General features: G+C 46.3%; 1 protein-coding gene across 3 annotated transcripts in view; it reads right to left on the reverse strand.

Moving 5' to 3' along the window:
- Window positions 1-15,542, reverse strand: part of PARP8 (poly(ADP-ribose) polymerase family member 8) — a 199,321-nt gene that overhangs the window by 104,383 nt on the left and 79,396 nt on the right. Inside the window, exon 3 of one of the 3 annotated variants that reach the window (XM_059725191.1) lies at window positions 11,024-11,197. The exons of the other annotated variants lie outside the window; for them this stretch is intronic. Coding sequence (XP_059581174.1) covers window positions 11,024-11,197 — 174 coding nt within the window. The remainder of the gene's footprint in view (window positions 1-11,023; window positions 11,198-15,542) is intronic. 3 annotated transcript variants of the gene reach the window in all.

Consider the following 15,542-nt stretch of genomic DNA (forward strand, 5'->3'; position numbering starts at 1 on the left):
CAAACAGCCAGAGCAGGTCCCCGGCACCACGAGGAGGCACTCTCCCCCAGCCCCTGTCCCTGTCCTCACCCCCGCCTCTGCCTTGCCTCACCTCGCCTCAGGGAGGAGCCGCTGCCTGAGAAGTGAGGAGCTTACCTTTGGTAAATGTCGCGTGCCAGCCCCAATGCCTCCACCCGCGCTCCACCCCAGCTCCTCTCCGGGCAGGTGCATGCCATTAAAAAGTTGGTGCGTGGCAAGATTTTAAATCGTGCGTGGCCATGCACACTGGCACTTTGGAGGGAACCTTGACTGTAAGTTTTGAAAAGCTTATAACTTGACCTACTTGAGTCAAATTTTCATAGGGATAACAAAAAGCACCCACCTGACACAAAAGTCACCAGCTGCAAAATACCAGTAGTAAGTCCCTTCCCCAAAGCTGAAGGTCACAAGAGGATTTTAAAGGGAGACTTACTAGTTAAAGAAGAATATTTTCCACAATACTTTTATGCAGAAATAGCCTTTTTCAGTTTTTACAAGCAGTTTTGATATTTTCCAATAACAAAAATAGAAAACACAGATGACACCTGGCATGGAAAATCTCAAGTCAAATGGTTAAAGTTTGGTACTTATGCAGTTCTATATAAAAATGCCTTGTAATGGGACATGCTGGGCAATCCCAGTAAGATAGTGCTACCAGACCTCCCTTTATTATTGTTTTAAAGCAAATAAATAGAGCTCTAAGAAACTAGGAAGAATATGTACTGTACTATCCTGTTGTGCCATAAATCAAGGAAAATGCACCTTTCCCTTACATAGCAGATCACTTAGGTAAAGAGACAGATTCTAGATGTCCTTTTAAGATCACTCTAGACATTCATTAATTAGTCGTCATTTTGCTTACTTGTCAAATGAGGTATGTGACAGATTCTGCTGGTGTGTGTGTAGAAAAAAAATAACAAACTGAAATGCTGCTACATACTTCCCATCCTCTGGGATATTTAACAGTGTCAATATAATGGGAGCAGTAATTTTTATGTTTCCCATAAATCTGGTCCGTAATGCTTCCAGATATGACAGACCTTTGGTCCAGAGGCTAATATTTTCCACTGCTTCTATGTGGATGACTCCCATTAATTTCAATAGGAACTGAATTCACACATTCAATTTCATAGACTTCATAGACATTAGGGCTGGAAGGGACCTCGGAAGATCATCGAGGCTAGCCCCCTGCCCCAGGGACAGGAAGTCAGTTGGGGTCATATGATCCCAGCAAGAAAAACATCCAGGTTTCTCTTGAAGGCATTCAATGTATGTGCTTGAACCACCTCTGATGGCAGGCTACTCCAGACCTTGGGGGCTTGGACAGTAAAGAAGTTCTTCCTTATCTCCAGCCTGAAACGGTCTTGCAGGAGTTTATAACCATTTGACCTTGTCATCCCTTGGGGTGCTCAGGTGAACAAACGTTCCCCCAGATCCTGGTGAAGAGCAGGGATATAGGTCATAGCTGTGCTGGTCTAAGGACATAGGTAGACAAGGTTCTTTGGGTAAATCTGATATCGTGTATTAGACCAACTTAAATAGTTGGAAGAATTTTTCCAACTATTTGAGTTGGATCTAATACAAAATATCAGATTTACACAAAGAACCTTGTCTACCACAATCAAGAGCAGAATTTGGCCTTCAAACTGCAAATGTTAATGTAAATTCCAAACCGAGAAAGGAATATTATTTTGCCCCTGCTTTTGCTCAGTGTGTATCAGACAGAAAACATGTACAGTAAAAGCTCCATTATCCAGCACCTTATAAACCGGCATGTTCTATTAACCAGCATGCCGGCTTGTAAGGTAAAGTGAAATCGGAAGTGCCCACTGTGGCACTTCTGGTTTCTCCAAGCCCCCACTGCCTGGGGAAAAGCAGCCTGCGCTGCGAAGCACCCTTGGCCCGGGCATAGCACGCTGTGCGGGGCCTGCCTCCCTGTCCCACGGGACCCGCAGGGCCAGTGGGAGGGGCATGATGCTGCAGGAGGGGCAGCAATGCCACAGGAAAGGCAGTGATGCCCTGGACGCAGTGGGAGAAACAGCAGCCCAAACACACAAGGATGCCTGTTTGGGCCACTCAATTAACCAGCATATTTTGTTATCAGGCATTCCCCATTCCTGGGGGATGCTGGATAACAGAGCTTTTGCTGTATCTCCAACTGTACAGCTGCATACATATTTTTACTCATACCCATTTTATTTCATAGTTTCATAGTTGGTAGGGTCGGAAGGGACCTGAGCAGATCATCAAGTCCAACTCCCTGCCATGGCAGGAAAAAGTACTGGGGTCAAACGATCCCAGCGAGGTGTTCGTCTAACCTCCTCTTAAAGACCCCCAGGGTAGGAGCCAGCACCACTTCTCTTGGAAGTTGGTTCCAGGTCCTAGCCACTCTGACTGTGAAGTAGCGCCTCCTGATGTCTAGTCTGAATCTACCCTCTGCCAGCTTGTGACCGTTATTTCTAGTCACTCCTGGTAGTGCTCAGGGACACCCCCAATGCCTGCTGGTCCCTCTGACTAGTTTGTAACAGGCCACTAGATCCCCCCTCAGCCTTCTCTTGTGGAGGCTGAACAGGTTCAGGTCCCTCAGCCTCTCCTCGTAGGGCCTGCCCTGCTGCCCCTTGATCATGCGGGTTGCCCTCCTCTGTGCTGTCCACATCCCTCCTGAACTGCAGCACCCAGAACTGGACACATTACTCCAACTGCGGCCTGACCAGTGCTGCATAGAGGGGGAGCATCACCTCCTTGGACCTGCTTGAGATGCATCTGTGGATACATGACAAGGTGTGGCTGGCCTTCCTGACCGCGTCCCCACACTGTCAGCCCATGATCATTTTGGCATCAATAATGACTCCAAGATCCTTTTCTGCCTCTGCACTGACAAGAAGGGAGTTCCCCAACCTGTAGGTATGCTGCTGGTTCTTCCTCCCCAGGTGCAGCACCTTGCACTTGTCAGTGTTGAAACCCATCCTGTTCTCATCTGCCCAACCCTGTAACCTGGCTAGGTCCAATTGCAGCCTATTCCTCCCTTCTAGCATACCCACTTCCCCCCACATCTTAGTGTTGTCAGCAAATTTGAACAGGGTGCTTTTTACCCCCTCGTCCAAGTCACTGACGAAGATGTTGAACAGCGCGGGTCCGAGGACTGAGCCCTGGGGGACCCCACTGCCCACACCCCTCCAGGTCGAAAATGACCCATCCACCACCACTCTCTGGGTGCGGCCCTCCAGCCAGTTAGCGACCCATTTGACTGTGTAGGTGTCGACACCACAGTCCCCTAGTTTTTTAATGAGAATGGGGTGAGAGACAGTGTCGAAGGCCTTCCTGAAGTCCAGAAAGACTATGTCCACTGCTACCCCTGCATCTAAGGCTTTTGTGACCTCGTCATAGAAGGCCACCAGGTTGGTATGACAGGACCTGCCTCTAATGAACCCTAGCGTGTCTTGCAGAGGCCCCACGTTACCTGGTACCTTCTTTTTGCCCCCTATGTATTTAAAAAAGGACTTCTTGTTGTCCTTGATTTGGGTAGCTAGTCCCAGTTCCATCTCCACCTTGGCCTTCCTGACCGCCCCCCTGCAGCCTCAAGCAACTGAGGTCTAGTCCTCCCTGGTGATGGCTCCTCCCTTCCATTGGGTATACGCCTCCCTTTTAGCTAGGAGACGTTCCCATATGCTTTTGGTGAGCCATGGGGCTTTTGCGCCCTCTTGTCCCCTTTGATCCTTGTTAGGATTACCTCCCTTTGGGCTTGGAGGATCATCTCCTTAATGAACGACCACTCTTCTTGGACACCCGACTCCCCTCCTCTCCGGGACCTCAGTACTTCCCTAACTATTCTTCTTACCTCATTGAAATCTGTCCTCCTGATGTCCAGGGCTGCTGCCTTGCTGCAGGCTTTTGCCACCTTGCGTTGGATGGTGAATTCCAGCAGGCGATGATCGCTGTCGCCCAGGTGGCCGAGCACCCGCAGCCCCCTCGTGAGGTCGTCGCCTGTGGCCAGCACCAGATTCAACAAGGTGTCTCCCTGGTGGGGCTATGCACCTCCTGAGTTAGATGGAGGTCCTGTATCTTGGCTAGGAACCTACGCGAGCGGTCAGACCTGGCTGACTGCTCTTCCCAGCAGATGTCTGGAAAGTTCAGGTCCCCCATGATGACCATGTCTTTTGACCTAACTACCTCTGTGAGCTGACTTAAGAATTCCCGGTCTAGCTCTTCCCCTTGGTTGGGAGGTCTGTAGTAGACCCCCACCATTAAGTCCCTTTCCCCTTGACTCCCTTGTATTCTAACCCAGAGCACTTCAGTGTGCCCCTCATCTGATCTTGTGCTACTAGATGAGGAACTATTTGTACGAACACATTTTGTGTACACAGTTCAGATACCCGCGTACATGTAGCCACCTATCCACCTAAATGCTCATGTGCACACACAATACCTGGCCACGTAAAAACATTAACACCCAAAACTTAGACGTGTGCAACTGCATATATTTAATTTTCAAAACTTGATCTGTGGTATTTATCTGTGGTCATATGAAGTCATAGTACTACAAACAATACTTTCAAATAATCTAAGGACAAATATTTTCTCAAAGTTCATACAAGCATACATTTCTTGTTTGATTTTTTTTTTTTTTTTTTTTTTTTTTTTTTTTTTTTTACATTTCATTGTGGCCACTGGGAGGAAAATTTAAAGATCTTTTAACATCTGAATTTTCTCATAGCTTTTTGAAAGCTGCAGGATCAGAGGATCCCTTTCTGTATGCTTTTTATTTCCTGGTAATGCTCTTTCTGAATTTCAGTGAATAAAGCTGAAAGGACTACTTGCAATAGGGGTCAGCAAATTAGACAGAAGGCTACCAAAGGATATGATGAAAAAAGCCAATACAATTTTTACAATGGTGTGAAAAGCCCAGTCTTAGGGCACAAGTGATATATCACCATCTAGAATATAGAACTCCTGGTTGCTGGGTTTTTGGTTGTAGCTGTGCTGGTCTAAGGACATAGGCAGGCAAGGTTCTTTGAGTAAATGTGATATCTTTTATTAGAACAACTGAGTAGATGGAAAAAAGTTCTTGGCAAGTTTTCGGGGACAGTGACCCTTGCAACCCTGGTTGAGGATTTCAGTGTTAGAAACAGGTTGGCAAACCAAAAAAAATTCAGACATCATCATCACAAATGACTGTCAATCTGAAATAAATGATTAAAGAAGATGGAAGGAAAGAAAATAATAGATTCAAAAAACTATTTATCAATAGCTTTGACAATCAATGAGCAATGTGAATGGAAATAGGATGCTTGACCAGAAATATTTACAGGGTGAAGATGAAAAGAAGATATTTATAGGATGGACCAAGGGAGAGATAACAAGCCACAGTCAGAGAAAATTAGGGAAAAATATAACTAGGCTGAAAATCTGGAATATTTTACAGTCTCAGATCCCTGTGTAGCCCTGCTGTTCCCTGCAGCACAGGGTCGCACCTTCTGGGCTGCAGAGGCCCCGGGGGAGGGCAACAGGGTGAGAGCCCGAGCCTGCAGCGGGCAGCCTGCCCCTGCCCCGCACACAGACCTGGGTGGCACAGGTCCACCCAGGAGCACATACAGTGGCAGGGAGCCAGCCCCACCCCCTGGATGAGTCACCCACAGCTTCATCTTGCTCCCTGCTGGGGCCCTGCAACCTCACACTGTGGCCCCAGGCCCCAAGCCCCACACACCATATGGCTGGGAAGCAGCCCCAGCCCTGCCCAACTCTCTCCCTCTCTATGGGGGCCTCAATCTCCGCCCCCACACTTACCTGCAGGAGCTGGTCTCCAGGCTGCCTGGCAGCCATGTGCATATATATGTACATGATGACCCCTGCCTCACCACGCTCCTCTCACTCCCTCCCAGCCCCTTGCATGCTGGAACTCTGCCAGCCGTCAGAGAGCTCTTTGCAAAACTATAAAATGCACAGGTTTCTCCGTTAAAATGAGAAATATGCATTTTCCTGCACATTTTTCTCCTTTTCCCCATGGTTATAACCCACTGATTGCTTGGTTGTGACACAATACAATATAACACATATTGTCGATTAGTTCTCTGCACTCAAATATGGACGTGACAACACTGCATGCAAAGATGAATGCACAAGCTTTTTAGCTACGTTTTGGACAGAGGACCATCTGTCAAATGCTTCATCATTCAGAAAATATACCCAGAAACCCAAGCCCAAATAAAGTGTGACAGACATTTCTTTAAGTCTAGGCAAGGTGTACAACAGAAGGTCAAGTCTAATATTAACAATAAGAATATTTAAATGAAAACATATAGCTTTATTTGGAGTTATCTAAGAATAGATGAGTTCTAAATTAGATTGGTGCAGAGCTGAAAACTGCTTAACAAGTCAGCTGTATCCCACTGACTTGGTATATGCCTTGAGGCTAACATGTAAGCCGACACACTCAAAAGTATACGCTAATTAGGGGGTCTTCTATAGGTGCTGAATTGCATTTTGCATTAAAGAGACTTTGGATTAAATGTATCAACAGCGTTGTGATTAGGTACTGAAAACCAAGACTCCTCTTGCCCAGGACCGTGCCCTCCCTGCCAGGCTCCCAAGCTAGATGCATGCCCTCTTATTTTCTCTCCTTTTGGCTCCATAACATTTGCATTCCTAGCTGTACCATGACACATTTTAACAGAAACAGTATAAAATGCTCCTACACAAACAGCCTATACCAGCAGTGGGCAAGTTATAGCCTGTGGGCCAGATTTGGCCCAACAACTGATTGGATCCGGCCCACAAGCAGACACCTGCCAAAGACTGGATCCCGCCTGGCTGTCTGCGTGGTGCCCCATGGGGTTGAACCCCACCCGCTTCTGCCTGGGGCAGCTCATGCTGCTCTCCCACCCATGCCTGCTCAAAGCCCCAGCCCTAACCCCAGTCAGCATGGGTCCCAGTAGCACTGCTCCCAGTGCAGCTGCAGCTGCCTGGGTACTGCTCAGCTTCATAGAACCATAGAAAATTAGGATTGGAAGGGACCTCAGGAGGTCATCTAGTCCAACCTCCTGCTCAAAGCAGGACCATCCTCAGCAAGATCATTCCAGGCAGGGCTTTGTTAAGCCAGGCCTTAAAAACATCCAAGGATGGAGTTTCCACCACCTCTCTAGAAAACCTGTCCCAGTGCTTCATCACCTTCCGAGCGATAAAGTTTTGCCTGATATCGAACTTAAATTTCCCTTGCTACAACTTGAGATCCTTGCTCCTTGTTCTGTCATCTGCCACCACTAAGAACAGTAGAGCTCCATCCTCTTTGGAACTCCCCTTCAGGTAGTTAAAGGCTACTATCAAATCCCCACTCAGTCTTTTCTTCTGCAGAATAAATCAATCCAGTTCCCTCAGCCTGTCCTCATAAGTCATGTTCCCCAGCCACCAAACCATTTTCATTGCTCTTGCTGGTCTCTCTCCTGCTTGTCCACAATCTTTCTATAGCGGGGGAGGAGGCAGCCAAAACTGAGCACAGTACTCCAGATGTGACCTCACCAATGCTGAACAGAGGGGAATAATTAATTCCCTTGATCAGCTGGCAACGCTTCTACTAATGCTTCCCAGTATGCTGTTAGACTTTTATCTACTACATCCCTCAGCTTAATGTCATCCACAAATTTGCTGAGAGTGCACTCCATCCCATCTTCCAAATCACTAATGAAGATATTGAATAAAACCAGCCCCAGGACTGACCCCTGGGGAACTCCACTTGATGCTGGCTGCCAGCTTGACACTAAGCCAATGATTACTACCCATTGAGCCTAACAATCCAGCCATCTTTCTATCCACCTTACAGTCCATTCATCCAACCCAGCTTGCTTGTAAGGATGCTGTGGGAGCCAGTATCAAAAGCCTTGCTTAAGTCAAAGTCACTGCTTTTCTCAAATCCATAAAGCCAGACGTCTCATCATAGAAGGCAATCAGGTTGGTCAGGCATGACTTGCCCTTGGTGAATCCATGCTCACTGTTTCTAATCACCTTCTTGTCCTCCAAGTGCTTAGAAATGGATTCCTTAAGGATTGGCTCCATGACTTTTCCAGGGACTGAGGTGAAGCTGACCAATCTGTAGTTCCCTGGAACCTCCTTCTTCCCTGTCTTAAACATGGACACTATATATGTCTTTTTTTCAATCATCCAGGACTTACCCTAATCACTATGAGTTTTCAAGGATAATGGCCAGCAGCTCCACAATCACATCAACCAACTCCCTCCACATCCTCAGATGTATTGCATCCAGCGCCATGGACCTGTACACATCCAGCTTTTCTAAACAGTCCCTAATGTTCCCTTTCACCACTGAGGGATGCTCACCTTTTCCCCAAACTGTGCTGCCCGGTTCGGAGTCTGGGAGCTGACCTTGCCTGTGACGACTGAGGTAAAATAGACCTTTCCTCATCATCTGTCACTAGGTTGCCTCCCCCATTCGTAAGGAACCCACAGGTTCCCTGACCTTCATCTTGTTGCTAACATAACTGTAGAAACCCTTGTTACCCTTCACATCCCTTGCTAGCTGCAACTCCAATTGCACTTTAGCCTTCCTGACTTCATCCCTGCACGCCTTAGCAATATTTTTATACTCCTCCCAAGTTGCTTGTCCAAGCTTTCACTTCTTGTAAGCTTCCTTTTTTTGTTTAACCTCACCGAAGAATTCTCTGCTAAGCTAAGCTGGTCACTTGCCACATTTGCTATTCTTCCTACACATCAGGATGTTTTTTTTTTCCTGTGCCCTCAATAAGGTTTCTTTAAAATACAACCAGCAATCCTGGATTCCTTTCCCCCTCAGACTGGCCTCCCAGGGGATCCTGCCCATCAGTTCCCTGAGGGAGTCAAATTCTGCTTTTCTGAAGTCCAGGGTCCAAACTCTGCTGCTCTCCTTGCTTTCTTTTGTCAGGATCCTGAATTCGATCATCTCGTGTTCACTGCTGCCCAGCTTGCCATCCACTTCTACATTCCCCACCAATTCTTCCCTGTTTGTGAGCAGCAGGTCAATAAGGGCAGTGCCCCTAGTTGGTCTCTCCAACACTTGCAGCAGAAAGTTGTCTCCAACACTCTCCAAAAACTCCCTGGATTGCCTGTGCACTGCCGTATTGCCCTCCCAGCTGATGTCGGAGTGATTGAAGTCCCTCATGAAAGCCAGGGCCTGTAATCTGGAAACTTCTGCTAGTTGTCTGTCATATACGTTCTGGTCTGGTCGTCTATGGCAGACCCCCACCATGACATCACCCTTGTTGCACTCCCCTGTAACCTTAACCCAGAGACTTTCAATACACCTATATCCATTTTCATAGTGGAGCTCTGAGCAATCATACGGCTCTTTTACATACAGAGCCACTTCCCCCATCTCTTCTCCCCTGCCTGTCCCTTCCTGAACAGTTTGTACCCATCCATGACAGTACTCCAGTCATGCGAGATATCCCACCAAATTTCTGTTATTCTAATCACATTATAGTCCTTTGACCTGCTTTTTTCCCAGGCTCCATGTATTTGTGTACCTGAGATGATTAGCCAATTGCCCTACTTTCTCAAGAAGAATGAGGCCTTCCTTACTGCCCTCTTCTGCTTCCTCCAGGTCCCCCACTTCCCTCAGGGCTTTTTCTCCATCCCATGGTGAACCTAGTTCAAAGCCCTCCTCACTAGGTCAGTAAACCTGTCAGCAAAGATGCTCTTCACTCTCTACATTGGTGGATTCTGCCTCTTCCTTGCAATCATTCTTGTAACAACATCCCATGGTTGAAGAAGCCAAATTCCTGTGGGCAAGACCACCTAGGCACAGCCATGCACTGATCTGCAGGATGTATCCACTCCTGCAGGACCCTTCTCCTTGACCAGAAGGATTGAGGAGAACACCACCTGTTCCCCCATCCCCTCCACCCTTGCACCTAGAACCCTGTCATCTCTCACTCTTGGCAGTATCATTGGTGCCCACATGGATGAGCAGCATGGGGTAGTAGTCAGAGGGTCAGATGAGTCTCAGTAATCCTTCTGTGACATCTTGGATTCAGGCTCCAGGCAAGCAGCAGATCTCCCAGGACAACAGGTCAGGCCAGCAGATGGATCCCTTCATCCCTCACAGAAGGGAGTCTCCAACCACCACCACCTGTTGCATCCCCTTTGTGGCAGTGGTCTCAATCCTCCCCACCTTAGGGATTCCTGGCCTGGCCTCTTCCACCAATGGAGTGTGCTCCTCCTCCTCTGTTGCCAGCGCTCCATATCTGTTTGCCAGGCAAAGCACTGCACGTAGGGATGACGACTTCTTCTTGCTGCCGGAAGATACAACCTTCCGGCTAAGACTTTTGTGGGTGTCAATGCCCTCTTCCTTTTCTAGCACTACCTCTGGCAGCCCTTCCTCCACAGTTCGAGAGGTTTCCTTCAGCATGGAATCAATGGAGTCCTCATGGCAAAGAATGCTTCAGAGCCTTACTGTCTCCTCCTGCAGCTCTCTTTCCTTCTCCCTGAGGGACACCACCAGAAGTCACTACTCACACTGCAGGCACTCCCCAACCTGGCTGACAGAAGAATGAATCTGCAAGCCACAGTCTGCACAACACCAAGCCAGAACCTGAGTGGAAGTCTCAATGGTGTGTGGTCCTGCCTGGACAGACACCTCACAGGTGGAAGCAGAGGAATAGCTGGAAGTGGCAGTAGTTCTGGGATTGTGACATACTCCAGCCATGTCTCTGGGTCTTCTAATCTGCTACCTCTCACTTCGTGCCTCTCTTTCCAGGCAGACCTTCCCTAGCAAACTCCTCTGTAGCTGGCCTGTTTGCTGTTTCTTGATCTCAAGGATACCCCTTTCCCTGCAACTTCTTTCCTCTCAGCAAGCTTACAGTGAAGGGATGTGAGAGCATTTCCAAAGAAACTCCCCATTGCTCTGGACTCTAGTTAAACAAAAGGCTTAAGTCTTGGTCTAGCTGCTGAGTTATAGATGCTAAAATAAAACTGTGTGGTCAGTCAATCCTAATTACATATAAAAAAAACAGAATCTTACCTTTCAGGCTTCCCCACCTCCAGCAGCTTCTCCTCTTCCTCTTGCCCCTGCTGCACCGTTCCAGGCAGAAGGTAGCAAGGGGAAGATGTGGAGACTTTGCCCGCCCAGCATGATAAGCAGCCAGCTGCGGGCAGCCAAGAGGGTGGAAGATGGCTGGGAGCTGAAGCTGGAGCCCTGTGAAGAGGCAGGAGCCACTCAGATGCAGTTTCCTCACCACCTGGCTGAATATATGGTGCCTGGCACATATCCCACAGCTTCCCCATGCTACTTGCTGTCCAGAGCAGAGCAGCACAGACAAAAGAAGGTGGAGCTACTGGAGGAATGGAAAGCTGAGCAGTACCTGGGCAGCTAAGGCAGCAGCCTCTCTGGGAAGTTGTGCACGCTGGATAGGGCTGGGGCAGTGCTGTCTGGCAGATGCAGGGTGGGAGTGTGGTGTGAGCTGCCCTAGGCAGAAGTGAGTGGGGCTTAGCCCCATGTAGAGTGCTATGTGGGTAGCCGCGGGCCAGATGGGGTGTGTGGGGGCTGACCACACCTGGACTGCAAAAGTGGGCAAGCTCTCCATTATAAGCCCTGAACTTCCACCTCCCTCCCTGCACCCCCAGCCAACTCCTAGTATTTAGCACACAGGCAGCCCCCCATACCCATCATACCCACACCCCACACACACACCTCCCATACCCCCCACAAACATCAACCCTCCTACATCCCCAACACACAATACCCCAAATACTTTATTTTGAGCTATTATACAATAACCTCTATATACAATAACTCAAAAAACATATATCAGAACAAAAATATTTTTAAATAAAATTAAAATGTTATAATAGACATTTTTCATTTTTAGTATGTTTTTTTATCTATAATTTGTTAAAATGATATCTTCTGAAAGATTTTGTGTGGAGCCCTCGATGGTTCACCAAAACTTGTTAAATGGCCCTCCAGCCGAAATAACTGCCTACCCCTAGTCTTTAGGGTGGTTTTTAGGGTACTCTCCTGGGAGGCCAAAGGCATGAGTATTAGGTCTGTGTGAACAGGGAAGTATTTGATTTGGATTTGGCCAATTCAGAAGACAGTGATTCTATTCAGAGATTCAGATAACTGTCCCGAATTGATTTGGCCAAACTGGCTTCAGAAGATTCAGCACGGATCCGGAGAGATTCGTCCATAGACTATAATGGGGAATCACTGAAATACCTATAAGTTTGTCGTGTTTGGGCTGATGTGGATGAAAATTCCAGGGATGGTAGCCTCCTCTAAGGCCATGAAGCCTGCCAAGTTTTAAGGAGATAGATGCAGGGGTTTCTGGGAAACTGCACCTCAAACTGCTGAAAGTTAAACTCATGTTGTGTGTGTTAAGGCAGATTTGGATGAAAACAGCAGGAATGGTAGCCCCTTCTGAGGCCATGAGGTCTGCCAAGTTTCAAGGAGATAGGTGCAGGGGTTTCACTGCCAGGGTAAACACAGTTTTCTTTTTAAAAAGTGTGGGGAGAAAAAAACCAAGAACAAATATAAATTGAAAGAACTGGATTGGATAGGGATAAGGAGATGGATTCAAGTTAGTAAACTATAGTAAATCCTTGCCAAGAACAGAAAGTAGCAAGAGACTGACTAGTTAGGAAGCCAAGCCAGTCCAGTACCTTTCAGATGCTGTTGCTCAGGCAGAAACAGCTCACAAAAGGCACAGAAAGCCTGCAGACAGAGGCTTATATACTGTTCCTACATCCCTCCCCAATAGCACTATGATTGGAAGGGGACTCAAAGAAAGCTCACAATCCCTCTCCCTCCTCTCAGTTTCTGTCCCCCTGAAAGAGTACCTTCCGAATCCCTAAATCTTTTCTGAATCGATTTGGAGGCTCCAAATTGATTCAGCGGGGGTTTTTTCTTCTGCCGAGTCAATTCAGATTTGGTGATTCGCCCCCCAAATCGCACCAAATCTTCTCTGATTTGAATCACTCCTAATGAGTATGTACCCATTGAGACTGAGGAGGGTCTAGAATTTGAACCTTCTACTTCCTACAGTGGAAATTTAGCCATCATAAAAAGAATTAGATGCCTGGCGCCCTTGATGAATCTAGCCCTTAAAGAAACCCTTGAAAATTTGGCTCTAGGTATCTCAAATTGAAATCTCAAAAGTTGGGGCATCCAGAAGTGGCACATGCGTTTAAAAACACAAAATGAAATGGTAATGGCAAAACTTCCACTGGCTTCATCAAGGCCAGAGTTCAACTTGGTGTCAGTTTCTTCATTAGGAATTTGGTGAGAATAATGCTATAGACGAGGTGCAAGTCTTCTCCCATTTCCTTAACCTCTCACTTCTCCCTAGCTCTTTTCTAGTTTGTCCACTATCTATGACACTTAGGTCACAGTAGGTGCATCTACATGTGCACTTTACTGCAGAGTTGACTAATTCACTCCACAGTAAAGTGCCGCTGTCTACATATATATTAGGGTGCAGTAAATTAATTAACTCTGCCATAATTTAGTACTATTGGGGATAATACTATCTTACTGCAGAGCAATTAAGCATAACAAAATGCACATGTACATGGTGATAGGGGCTGGTTAGAGTATAAAGGAGCTAAAATGTGGGGGTACCACACTTAACCACTCTTGCATCCCAGCCAGCCCCAACACTGCCCGATGCCACCACTTGGAGCCCAGGGCTGATCCCCCAAACCTGCTGCCTGCCCAGAGCTGCTCTACCCTGTCTCAAACTGCTGCTGTCTCAGGCACACATCTAAACACTGCACTAAGGAACAGCTGACTGTAGCTCAAACTGCTCCAGAGTTTATTGCATCACGTTAATTGTATATGTAGATGTATCCAATAAGAACAATAACAGTGTTGATGATAATTATGCAATGTTTTAAAGATGGAAGGGTGCATATGAATGCTAAGACTAAAATTAGAAAAGTCTACTATTGAGAAAGTGAAAGCCAAGACAAAATAACTGTAAGCTGTTCTCATACATTCAGATTAAAATAAAAATAACAGTTAAAAATTCATTTGAAGTCATGGGCATTAAAAAAGTCATGATTTCCCATAACTATGAAGTTAATGGTAATGACTATTTTGTGCTGAGACAGAATATTTTGCCTCAAGATCTCAAAGCACGCTGACAAAGGAGAGAGGAAAATGAATGATGTCTCAGCCAGGTCTGATGGAAGCAATGAGATAATATTACGGAGGAAAAAAATCAATCTATAAAATGAAATTAACAGAAAAGAGAAAAATCAAGTAACAAAACAATTCCTCTTCAGGCAGTATAAACTCTGTGTATGCGTGTGTGTGCCTGTGAGTGTACATGCATGGCTGTGTATGTGTGTACCTGTGTGAGCAAAGCAAAGAGATGGATGGAACCAACAAACAGCTGCAAGTGCTCCACACATCTGAAATTCAGAAACCTAAATACAGAAGTGTAGATGCTTGATGTTAGACATTTGGGCCATATTTTATCAGAGATTTAAACTATTTTATGCCCCAACTAGAGTGGAAAAGCAGAGTGATAAGCACCAGTAACTGGTGTAATTGCTTGGAACAAATTAAAACCAGATAAAATGTTAAAACAAAGCAAACGTGAATTGTTTGGTTTATTTGCAAGTGCAGAGAAGTTCAGGAGCAAGATGAATATGCATAGCTGTATAAAGCTTTTTAGAAAGATCACCTACAAATCCTATCAAAATTGAAAATAAATACAAAATCTTATCCTGAATACAAAAATTACTTCTGCTCAAAAACTTCAGTAATGTGGGCCATAGAAGTATTTGGATCACTAGATAAACAGATTTCCTGTGCACCCCAGCTGGGTGACACAAGGCTACTAAGGCTGTTTCTTCAAAACTGAAAACTAGCACCACCACAGTAGTGTGATTGTAGTTCATTCTATTTCAAAAGGTCAGTCACTTTCCATCATCTGATAGTGTGATTAAGCCCAGAAGAAGTGGGGATAACTGTTCAAAATTACTGCCCGTGGGTGAAATGGAAAGGTAAAGTGGTACTACTTATCCTTACCAGGGAAATTAAGGAAAAAAAAAAGTTTCCTTTCACATAAGGCACTATACAGCAAAAGGCTTGGAAAATACAGCAATATATTACAGCTTAATACATACTTACAATGCTATATTAAAGCACGAAAATTATTACAGTAGAATGGCAAAGAATTAAAAAAATGTGTAATAAATTTTAATATTTTTCTAACAGTATGTCTAACAATTATTCTACAGTGAATAAACCTTGTGGGTGCATCCACACATTCAAGCACGTGCCCTTGCAGCAGCTCAAATAGGAGCAGTGCAAATCTGAGCCAGGGCTTTTTGCCTCAGCACACATACTCAGACATGCACTTTGTTGTAGAGCAAATTTTGCCATTTGCGGCAAAATAACCCTGCCTGGCTCCTCCCAGATCTGCAGGGGGAGCTAGAGCCCGGGGCCAGCACCTGTGCTGTTCCCAGCAGTATAAAAAGCTGTCCTGTCCTGTCCCCATCAGAGCAGCCCTGAGAGTTGCCTGCACCCTCTA

Source organism: Alligator mississippiensis, chromosome 3 (assembly GCF_030867095.1).
Source record: "Alligator mississippiensis isolate rAllMis1 chromosome 3, rAllMis1, whole genome shotgun sequence".
NCBI classification, from domain to species: Eukaryota; Metazoa; Chordata; order Crocodylia; family Alligatoridae; genus Alligator; species Alligator mississippiensis.